General features: G+C 42.2%; 2 protein-coding genes across 2 annotated transcripts; one reads left to right on the top strand and one right to left on the bottom strand.

Moving 5' to 3' along the window:
• Nucleotides 1–340: 340 nt before the first annotated feature.
• Nucleotides 341–3,302, top strand: PCYB_126580 (transcription factor IIIb subunit; the record flags this gene model as incomplete). Its single annotated transcript, XM_004223992.1, has 3 exons — nucleotides 341–347; nucleotides 645–802; nucleotides 1,005–3,302. The coding sequence occupies 3 exons, from the start codon at nucleotides 341–343 to the stop codon at nucleotides 3,300–3,302; spliced, it is 2,463 nt and encodes an 820-aa protein (XP_004224040.1).
• Nucleotides 3,303–4,400: 1,098 nt separating this feature from the next.
• Nucleotides 4,401–8,902, bottom strand: PCYB_126570 (hypothetical protein; the record flags this gene model as incomplete). Its single annotated transcript, XM_004223991.1, has 3 exons — nucleotides 4,401–4,445; nucleotides 4,715–6,270; nucleotides 6,367–8,902. 3 exons carry the CDS (start codon nucleotides 8,900–8,902, stop codon nucleotides 4,401–4,403), a joined length of 4,137 nt encoding a protein of 1,378 aa, XP_004224039.1.
• Between the last annotated feature and the right edge of the window lie 3,141 nt (nucleotides 8,903–12,043).

The following is a 12,043-nucleotide window of genomic DNA, read 5'->3' as shown; positions in this document are numbered from 1 at the left end:
TTTTTCTTTTAACGCGTACTGGTTGTAAAGGGCGACTGAATGGAGTGGCGAACTTTTAGCAAGTTTGAATCGTGAGTCAATCAGGGCGAGGAGGTAGCTGAGAGGGGGAAGGCGAGCAGGAGAAGCCGAGCAGAAGAAGCTGATCAGAAGAAGCCGAGTGGGAGCAGGCGAGAGGGAGAGGCCCAGCGGATGAAGCCGAGTAGAGGTTGAGCCGAACAAACGGGTCCAGAAAAAACAAACCGCGCATTCCAACGCACAGGTGCTAGGGACGGAGAAGTACGTCCAATTTGTTAGAGGCAGCCCCTTAGGGATAAGGCCCTCGTGCGAAGCTGTCCCCTAGATGAAGGGTGACTCAGCATAGTGCTGCCCTGCCTGATCTCGGCCGCTCCACAACACGTCCATCGCCCGCCCCCCTTTTGCGAGCAACCCGTGTATACCTCATGAATCCCCTCCAGCGAAAGTAAGCCAAACAGGGGAAAGCCATTCCCACGAGCATTTACCCATACATGTGTACGTTTGCTTATGCATGTGAGTTTTCACTTGGGGGACCAACGGTGACGTCCCCCTCCGTCGAAAATAGAACGAATCCCCAACCGTGATGCACATTTTTTTTTTTTTTTTTTTTGCCACTCTCTTCCTCTTAGTGAATCAAATCGTATGCAAAAACTGCTACAGTACGGATGTTGAGACGAACGAAGGACAAGGGGAGGTGATCTGCCTCAGATGTGGCTCCGTCTTGGAGGAAAACAAAATTGTGGAATCTTTGGAGTTCGTCGAGAATAACAATGGGGCTATTTCGATGGTAAGAAGTGGGCCGCATCTAGCGGTCAGCAAGTTGTTGGCGGCATCTAGCGGCCAGCAAGTAGTGGGCGGCATTTAGCGACCCACAAGCAGTGGTTGACGAGTGAGGAGCCCCGTATCATTTGCACCCGTCGCGTTATAATTGCCCAATTGACATGCCCTATTTACCCATCCGGCGTGCTGCCCCTTCCCCCACCCCTCAGGTCGGACAGTTCGTCCCCGCGAGTGGAAACAAATCTTTCATCCTCTCCTGGGGAGTGCGCGAGAGTAGAGAGTTATCCTTACAGAAGGGATACATCAATATACAGAAAATAGCAGACCATTTGCATCTATCGACGCAACACGTGGAAGCAGCACAGAGAATATACTTAATGGCTCTTCAAAGGAACTTCACCATGGGGAGAAACAACTCGTACGTTGCAGCGTCATGTTTGTATACTATATGTAGAAGAGAGAAATCCCCTGTGATGTTAATCGATTTTAGTGACATTTTACAGACTCCTGTCAAGCCACTAGGAAAAACATTTCTGAAGTTGTTACGATTACTTCATTTAAGTGTACCTAACATAGACCCTTCTTTATATTTAGAGCGCTTTGCTCATAAGCTAAATTTAAAAAATGCTATATATAAAGTCACCTACACAGGGATAAAGCTTATTCAAGCTATGACAAGGGATTGGATTTGTACGGGTAGGAGACCTACAGGGTTATGTGGTGCCGCTTTGTTAATATCTACCAGAATGCATGGCATTTTTGTTCACTCGAATACTATTGCCAATATAGTAAGGATATCTAACCCTACTATCATTAAGAGATTGTCTGAATTTAAAAATACCAGTACAGCTAAAATGAAGGTCTCCGATTTTGATAGAATTCACCTGAATGATATGCCATCCAATTCACTACCTCCTTGTGTCATTGCTTCCAATAGGAAGAAGCTCAAACAGGACATGCTTAAAAATAATCAAACAGTATCCCTTTGTGATAGCGAGGAGATATTCAGCACTGTTAGAAGTGCCAAGTCAGGAAAGGATACAGAGGAGCAACTCCTAACTAATGACACATATTCTCCTAACTGTAACGATGAAGATACTCTTTCTTTGCACAACACGATGAATAGTACAAATGCCTACGATGAGGATAATGCTTTGTCTTACAATAATTTTACTCTCTTGGATAGTCGCTCTTCCTGTAATGGTATGGAGGATGGCATCACCACGGGGTGCAGTGTAAATGGGGGTAGCACCCGTGGTATTGGCAACTCCAGCGAGTTGAATAGCACCATAGGTAGCTGCCTTCCTAGTGGAAGTATTCTTGGAGAAAGCCAAACGGGGGAAGATGGAGAAACCCTAACGAACAGCGGAATAAACGTAGAAGAAATTTGTAATGAGAACCCACAGGGAAATGATTTAGATCAGCTAGCCAAAAAAATTATCAACACGATAGATGTAGAGAAACAGTCCAGTATCTTAAAAGTGAACGTTTCTTCCTTGCATTTGAATAATTCTCAGTGTGATGACAGCGATTATGGGGAGACCAACGAAAGGGAGAAGAAACTCCCATTTTATCACAGTAACAACCAAAGGAAGGTTAAAAAGGAGAATAATGACCTAAGTGACAATTCTGCAATTAAATCGACTGTTTCCATTGCGAGCATAAATCATTTGTCCGATTTGGATTCTTGTTTAACCACCCCCATGATTAGTGCCAAAAAGTTGATACCATCAAATGGTAGATGCCTAGATGGAAGTTTATCCCCTGTGCTTAGTGAGAAGCAGAACACACCAAAGCCTACCTCTCGTGATGATAACAACGATTCGCTATCCAAAAAGCCACTGCTTAATGGCCCCGAGATGGATGACGGGATGGATAGCCTAAACAATGAACCAGAAACGACCTACTGTAGCACACTCAAAGAAACGCTAAACTCGGAACTAAGTCACCTACTGAACGAAGTGGACGATTTCAATATTCTAGAGTATGCCAAAAATGGAGAAGAAAACAGTCTAAGTAATAAACCAAATGGTATTCACAAGGATGATGCAAACCCTGTTAGTAGTATCCTCTCCGATTTTAATTATTTTTTTGAGAATAATTCCAACACAATGGAAAGTCAACCACCCAATGACGTAGACATCCCGTCAGATGCATCAATAGAGCAACTCAACGAATCGTTATCCGACTTTTACGATAGCGAAATTGAAAATATTATCTTATCAGAAAAGGAAAGAAGAAGAAAAATGCTCATATGGGATGACATGATGAAGAATTATTTTCCTCAATACTATAAGCAGCATAAAAAACAGAGTAAGAAAAGGTCGTCATATCATCCTGACCGTGTAGGTGGAGATAAGAGTAAAAGAAAAAAAAAAAAAGAAAATGACCATCCTTTGGATGAACAAACGGCAGGAGATTCTGTCATAATGGCATTAGAAAAATCAGACAAGACCATGTCAACGAAAATGAATTATGATGTACTCAAGTCCCTTTTTTCGTCATGAACAGTGTGCGTATGTGTACGTAAATTTTCTACAGGGTGTATGGAGCGGCCGTACATATATCTACCCGTGTGAGTCCTTTTTTTTTTTTTTTTTTTGTTGTTGTCGTCGCTCCGTACCCGTATATCGTGTGCTACGCGCTGCGTGATAGGGGGTTATGTAAATGTCATCCCCCTAGCGCTTTCACACACGTGATGTTTGTTTTTTTGCCTCTCTTTGCCACGTCTTCTCCACGTCTTCTCCACGTCTTCTCGACTTTTTTTTTTGCATTATCCTTTGCCGATCCTTCCCCATATACCTCTCCTTTTTTTTTTTCGTTTACCCACGCGAGTAGCCCAAAACCACCATGCCACCGTCGTAAGGGTGCACAAAAAAAAAAAAAAACGCAGACATTCGACTCACCTAGCCTGATTCTTACATTGAGAACCATTCCATACTTACGGTACAGAGAGAAGCACATGCTTTCCCTCGAATGACCTTTTCATATTTTCACGCGACCATTGGACACAGTGTGCATTCATGTGCCAAGTGCTGTGAACCATTAGGCGGCTACCATGTACCATACCGCTCAGATAAAGCGGCAGTAACTAATCCGTGCGATGAACATAATCCTCACTCACGCGAGAGGGAAACTCTGTTTGTTCTGCACCCGTGACGTAAACGCCTACTCCTGTTTTTTTTTAAATTCGCTCGTTGCATTTTGGATAAGACGGTCCGCGCCGCAGCCACGGGGAAAAAAAAATTGACAAAATGGAAATTGCAAAGTTGACAATTTGAAAAGTTGACAGATGCACAAATTGACAAATGCACAAATTGACAGATTAACAAATCGACAGAGTGACAGATTCACAAATTAACGAATTAACGAATGGCCGCACGAAAAGGTAACGCAGCAGGCGCGGCTCACCCAGGAAGGGTGTAGAAAAGGTGGTGCTCCAGACAGCCGGGTGAAGGGCTATATCAGGGGGGCACCCCCCAGGGGCCCTCTCCTTCGCCACGTCTTCCGCCACGTCTTCCGCCGCTTCTTCCGTCTCTCCTTCGCCACATCTTCCGCCGCTTCTTCCGCCTCGTCTTCCGTCTCTTCTTCCCCCCCTTCGTGGTCTAAATCGAATCCGGGGCATAGAGCTGCCGCAGCTGCGCAATGAGCTGTGAAGGGGTGCAGGTGGAAAACATGCATATGATAAGTATATGTATACATACGCGTTAGCGACCCCTGCGCAGTTTCAACGCGCCGTACGCACAAAATGTTTATACGCTCTCTCTCACGCGCACATGAGCCATAAGTGAGGCATCACCACCACCTCTCTAGGGGGCGAAAATATGCCAGCCATCCATACCACCCCTCTCGGGGGCGAAAATATGCCAGCCATCCATACCACCCCTCTCGGGGGCGAACACATTCCAGCAAGCCATACATTCGTATCGACGGGAGACTTGACGCGCCGCTTCCCCAGAAGGTCGCGGCCCTTGAGGTAAATCCGCTTGATCTTCTCGGCCAGGATTCCATCGTGGGTATACCTATTGAGGGCCTCGTTCAGTTTCATCGGAGTAGGCCACAGAGATAAAATCAACTCCGTGGCATCAGGCCCGCACATGTTAATCAATCGCAGTTGCTTCCCAAAAACTTCCTTGACCAAATTGTTTTTCGACTTCTTAGAATCATTATTCCACTGGTCCCATTCGGATGAATTATCTCGTAAGTACACCTCCAATTTATCACTGTGTATTATGGGGTCTCCTTCTCTGATGTTACAAAGCAGACGGATATTTTCTACAATCTCTGTGTGCATTTCAGCCAATAAAAAAAAAGTGTGACTCAAACTTTGGCTAGTCAATATGGAGAACCCACTAACCAACTGAATACTATGCTGAGCATTTAGAAGCGTTTCATAAGAAATTCTACTCGAATTGGTGTAATTTTTAAACGAATTGTTACTGTTTTCTATGAGGTATATTATATGTGAGGTCTCTTTTGATCTCATGAGACGATATTTTTGCTCATCATACCTACCATCGATTATACTTGCACTCAGATCGTTCAATGTTTTGCGCTCTACTATCCATTTTAATACATGTTCTTCGTACTCCGCATTTTCTTCTTCGTCTCCCGCCCCCTGGTCCTCTCTCCCTTGGTCGTAACTTCCACTCCAATGAACGTTGCTCTTTCTTAGATTGCTCATTTGGCTGGCCTCGCCACTGCATTCGTGATGGTGGGACTTCTGTGGCGTCTTCCCTGGATTTTTCTCCTTCCCTGGATTTTCCTCCTTCCCTGGAGTTTCCTCCTTCCCTGGATTTTCCTCCTTCCCTGGAGTTTCCTCCTTCCCTGGGTTCTCCTTTTTCCCACCTTTTCTGCTCCTTTTTCTCTTCGACTTACCACCATTATACACCCTTCTCCTGCACAACCAAATGATATCACCCAGGGGAAGATTCCTAGTTAGATATTTTACCCCACTGCGATGGAATATTTTTTTCATTTTTTCATTCAGCTCCTGGCTCGTCCCTGATATGTCTCTGTTGTCGATCACCATGACGATTTCGTACGGCCCGTAGGTCACTTGTTCGCCCGCTGCGGTGTGCGTGTCCCCACCAGGGTTTGCACCGAGGTTTCCCTTTCGCTTTGCTTTTTGGCCCGGTTTACGCTCTCCTTTGGGATCTCCCCTCGTGTGGTCATTTCCGATTTTTCTTTTCTTTTTCTTGCTCTCCTCCTCCCCTTCCTGACCATTTCGCTCCTCTTCGTCCAACCGCTTCTCCCCTTTTTTTTCTCTTCTCTTTTTTGGTTCACTTCCTAACTCCCCTCCCTCTCTATCAAGCGAACCGCTCCACTTCTTCTTCCCTTCCGCTTTACTCACAACTGAGGAAATAAGCCCACCAGAGACATCTCCCCCCCCTTCACATGCACTCTCTTCTGCAAACAAATCGATTACGTCATCACTGCGCGCTTGTTTGTTATTGCTCAAATTTGATGTAGTCTCTGTGCAAAAGAAGTTGCATGGGGGGGTTTTCTCCATTTGGAGATTACCACTGGTATATGCCCCCTTTATTCTTCTTCTTTCGTTGTCCTCCCTACCGCTGAGATGATGACTTTGCGCATCCGATGTATCCCCATCAATGGTAAAAAAAATGTTTTCGCGAACGTCTTCTCTAATGTTGTGATTCTCATCACAGGAGAGTGCTTTTTTTATTTTCCTAATATGCAGAGCTGTCTCAGTATCTGCTGAATCTGGAGCAGTTATACTTACCTCGCATGGTTGCTCTTTGCAGTCTTCCCAGCTGAGAAACAGTTGGGGTTCTGCCTCACTCTGTTCACCCCCATTCGACGTGTTCCCCTCTAGACATCTTTTAACTCCATCAATTACACCACTGGATTGCTTCACCCCATGGGAGAATTCCCTTTCAGGCAAGCCACTTCTCGTCCCTTCGATTTTCTCCGACTCATCAGAATTGCTACTCGACTGGTCCTCCTCACCAAATAAATTATTTTTATCATTTTTTTTTTTTTGTATTTTTTCCCTCAAACTTATTTTTAATTTTTTTCTAATTTCTTTCTTTTTTCTTTCCATTTTTAATTGAAAACTGGCGAGATCATTTTTTTCTTTTTTCCACGACATGGTTCCTGAGCAGTCAGAGTTAAACGGACTATCCCATTCTTTACGAATCTTTTCTACTTTATTGGACAGTTCTGCTTGATTGGTTCCTTCGCTCTCGAGATGACAGTTACCCGCTTGATCCTTTGCCTCCATGTCAAAAAAGATACCACTATTTGCACCCTCAGACTTGCTCAAAATTTCATTCTCCGAAAAGCAGTCATTCCCCTTTCGAGAGTAATCCTCCTTGGCCTTATTCTCCCTCTCCTCATTATCTTCTTCATGTGCGTGTAGTAACGCCACCTTTTCTTCATTTGAACCATGTTTAAAGGGCAAAAAATCATCACACATTTTTTCGCGAACGATTTTGCCCCTTCCAAACAAGTGGTTATTTTCACCATCACTGTAAGTAACTTCCCTCCTTAGTCTTTCTTCCGACTCGTTCATCTTTGTCGATAAATATTCTGCGCTCTTGAAACTGTCCTCATATTTTATTCTGTGTTCTGACTCGCTCACTTTATTTTCTTCGTCTCTCTTAGAAGTAGATTTGCCTTCTCCTTCTGATGCATCTGTGGCGGGTTCTTTCGTTTTGAGATTATTCGCGTGTGGGGGATCTTCCTGTGTTTTCTGCTCTCCCCTATTTTGCTGCTCTCTCTCCTTCTGCTCTCTCTCCTCCTGCTCCCTCTCCTCCTGCTCCCTCTCTTGCTTCCTCCTCCGCAGGAATTCCTTCCCCTTCACTGTCAACCGCACCTTTTTAATAATTTTCATTTTACCCCTTTTCGCATTCGACGCCTCGCAACTGCTGGGTGTGTCGTGCGCGTCATTCAGGACACTCCTTTTTTTGGCAACGCCCCCACCTGCCTTGTTTTCCCAAATGTCTACCTTTTCTACGAATTCCAATTTTACAAGCCTACGCAATTTCCTGAAATATATTTTTTCAGTGTTTCGATAATATTTTAAAAACCCAATGGTTATTTCTTCCGTGCTGACTAAACAGTCGTCATATAAATTTTCATTCTCGTCAAGAAAAGTCATGATTCTGTTTTCGAAATCGTTTAATTTGATTTCATTCTTTTTCTTGCTTTCTACATTTTTGCCAGTTAATCTCTTTTTCTTCTCATGCTCATTGAGGGGACCCACTTTTTGGGTAGATGCTTCCTCATCGCCCAAAAAGGAGTTTTCGTAATTTATGGCGCTGCTAGAAATGATTGTGTATCCATTGATATTGGTGCTGTTCTTGTATGTGTACGAGTTCGTGGTTAACTGTGGGGAGCTGCTCATTCCGTTGGCCGGAGTGCAGCCGTTCTCGCCCTGTTTGCTGTCATGATTAGATGCATGACTGGCGGCATGACTGGCGGCGTGATTGACGGCATGATTAGCGGAATCGGACGGATCAGCCTGGCCAGCCCTGTCAGCTCGGTTAGCCCGGTTAGACTCATCAGCCCGACCAGCGCGATGGGCGCTTGCTTTCTTCTCCTTTCCACTTTTCCTCTTTCTACTTTTCACCTCCCCCTCGTTATAATCACTGTTCGGGTAATCATTTCTGATCTCCTTGATGTTCCTCATAATGCTATCATCGGACTCCTCACCAATTCTTTTCAAATTATAAACCTCACTGTCCAGTTTCTTCAAAAAACGGTCCACACTTGTGATGACTTTATTTATGTGGGTGTAAATGTTAGAGGAATTCCCATTCGATGTAACGCACCCATCGTGCATACTATTATGCTTCTTTTCTTGAGCACCTTGCGAGAGGGCCTTTTCAAAATAGTAAGAAAATCGCTTACCAACCCCCTTCAATTTATAGGCTTCCAGGCTATTTTTAATTGGCAAGGGGTACTTCAAAATGGAGCCCATAATTTTTTTAAAAGAAATAACCAAATTGGTATAGCCCTGAGCCACCGCCTTCCTTTTTAAATTGTTGAAATAATCGTAATAAATTACATTTTCAGGATGTATGCTGTAATTTCTGCAAATTTTCCTGTTCGCCAGCTTTTTCAAAAAGTCACTTCCTTCCATTTAGGAGAAGTTTTTGATCTGCTGTGCTCGGGATGAACTGACGCCAGACAGTCAGCAAACGCAGGGGCACAACGACGAACAGGGAACACAACAAAAAATGACAACATGAAAAATAACTGAACGCGTAATAAAGCCACTAAAACGGAGAACAAAGTTACAAGCGAAACATTTCACAATGACAAAGGAGCAAAGAAGCAAAGAGGCAAAGAGGCAAAGAGGCAAAGAAGAGGGGACAAGGACGAGGAAAAGCATAAGGTGACACAAAAAATTAAAGTTTACCAGTACAAGACGTAACTGTTGTTATTTTGCTCCATTTGTTTTGTTTTGTTTTGTTTTATTTTATTTTATTGTATTTTTTTTTACCTTCTCAGAAGGTGTAACTAGGCACACACGACTACATTTGCGCCAGAGTTAACCCCCCGTTTTTGCCCCAATTCGAACACAACAAAAAAGGCATTCAAATGTGACCATACGCACAAAGCTGCACTTGTTAATCCTTACCTTTTTTGCCAACCCGGTGTGGCAGAAATACACACTTTTTGAATTAGCCGTGATGGGGATACATAAAATTGAAAATTTACCTTGCCTGTTCATACTTTTATTTGGATAAATGGCATTTTTGGCGATTTAGAAAAAAAAAAAAAAATAGCCAAAACTGTTTATATAATTTTTTGGAAACAAATTGGAAATGGCTCGTTTGCGCATCAGAGGCGAAGAATAAAGTATGATGAGATGGGAAGATACGAAGAGAGAAATAGAACAAAATGATTGACACATGCATGTGCGTGTAAATAAGTACACCCATAAATGCTCTCATAGAAGATAAATTAAAAAAATGGAAGCTTTTTTCTTCCCTTTCGTATTTTGCTAAAATGTTGCCATTTTTTTAATCACAATGAAGAAGAAATTTGCGGCGTTACTCGTTTTCTTCCTCCTGAAAACCGCGTGAAATTAAAGTATGCATTTCCGCAGAATTAACCCTTTATGTATGACCCCCAAAAGTTATCACCTTTTCGTTCGTCCTTAATAAAAAACATTTTACATTGAAAATTCAATGCGCTTTAGACGTTCTAATCAGATCGATACAGTTTTAGAACGTACTTGGGGCCTAACACGTTTCATTCGGCGGTATTTTTCTTCCTTTCGTTTTTCTCGCCTAGGTGCACATGTTTATTCATGTTGGCGGCAACACTGTCAATTGTACGTTTTAACCTGTTCTCGTTCGAAGGTTGGCTAGTAACTCTTTGGCGTTACATTCGTTTGGCATTTTTTCCTTATTTGCTACGTGACATTACTTTGTTACGGCATTTTTCCAATGTGCCATTCGCATGTGCACAAGTATTCTTCGAGAAAAAATCCCGTTCGTGAAATTCGCGTATGCCGTTCCGCATTTTGTCAATTTAAATTTACTTTTAGCTTCTGCATCGTTGATCCAATGAAGGAAGGCTCAAAAATTGCAAATGGTGCGGAAGGAAGATATAAAAAAGTGTGCTACATATGTATTAACATTTGTGTTAGGAGTAAACGACTCAAGGGAAGAAACATCCTATATGCATGTATTATTATTTATTTATTTTTTTTATTATTCATAAAGTAGAATACGCAAAAATTGATACATTTTTGCAAAAAAATATAATCTTTTTATGAAAGACGTTATTGTGGTTATGTGCCATTCCCTGCGCACTTTTTGCTTCTGTATTTCGCCCACTTTTGTGTAATTTTTTTTCCTTCCTTCGCTCCCCATTCAGCTCCTTTTCTACTTTTTTACTCTGCCCACTGATCGTAACAGGCGCCAAGCATTGGAATTTTTTTCATGCGCATGTTAATGGTGCGCAGTGAGCGCGAAAACGGTCGACTCGTAATATTTGGTATTATCATGTGCTAAATATGCATATGCCCGCAACCGTACATGAAATAATCAATGACCGCTCAAACGCCTGAATTAATCTTAAAGAATAATTTTCAACGAAAAAGAAAATTAGCACTGTACATGTAGCTACATATGCACATGCACAAACAAAAATTTTTAGTGGAAGTTGTAAAAATGCAACTCACAATTTTTTTTTTTTTATGTGGTCGTTTGAAAATTTTAGGGGGGTGTACTGCAAAGGAGTGAACGCAAAAAAATGCGCTTAAAAAAAATAAATGCACATGTATGTTCATGTGAACGTGGAGGGGGATGCACTACTGGGTGGGTTGTTTTTCCTGTTTTAGAAAAAAACAAGCAGAAATAAAATGGTACACGTCGACCAGGGGGTGGGGTAACCCTCAGGTTGCATCAGGTCAGAGAGAACGGAATGTGCCATCTGTTCAAAATGTACGAATTGTGTGAAACGCGCGATGAAACAATTCTGTGGGTGCGACTCGGGTACAAGGGAAAAACCTGAACAAATGTAAACGCTTAAGCACAATACCGATTAGGCATATTTATACGTATGCATGTGTCCCTGCTCAGGAGCAAAGTGCGCCTACACAGGGAGGTATCACCCGTAAGTATGTTTGTACGTACGTATGAATGAATGCATGTAGTAGTGGGGTTATGCGCGTATGAAAAAAAGGAATTAATTTTTTTTTTTTAATTTGCGGATATGATAAAAGCGAAGTGAAAGGGGTGGTAATAAAAATTAGGCAGAAAAAAAAAAAAAAAAAAAAAAAAAGACAACGGTAGCGCAAAAAGGTTGTAAAGTAAACGTATGCGGTTGCAAAGTTAGCGTAGAAGGCGTTGTGGAGAAGGAGGCAAAATGTCGAACGTTACCAAGGGGTACACCACCCGTTTTTATTTAGCTGCATGTAAAGACAGAAGAACATACAATACATGCTCGCTCTGCTGGGGGGAAAAACTGTTCCGCGAGCAGTTGTAATATGCACGTCGCAAGCAATTGCTTTTTTCCGCACATGCATGTTTGATGTGAATTTAAAAAAATATGAGCAAACAGGTGGCAAAAAAATGCAACTAAAAAATGTACTTAATAAATGTAGTTAAAAAATGTAGTTCAAAAATGTAGTTAAAAAATGTACTTAATAAATGTAGTTAAAAAATGTAGTTAAAAAATATAGTTAATAAATGTAGTTCAAAAATGTAGTTAAAAAATGTGGTTAAAAAATGTGATTAAAAAATATAAATACAAAACAAAAAAAAAA

This window comes from Plasmodium cynomolgi, chromosome 12 (assembly GCF_000321355.1).
Source record: "Plasmodium cynomolgi strain B DNA, chromosome 12, whole genome shotgun sequence".
Classification (NCBI taxonomy): Eukaryota; Apicomplexa; class Aconoidasida; order Haemosporida; family Plasmodiidae; genus Plasmodium; species Plasmodium cynomolgi.
Note: the sequence above shows the minus strand (reverse complement) of the source record. Positions and strands in the feature narration are given on the sequence as shown.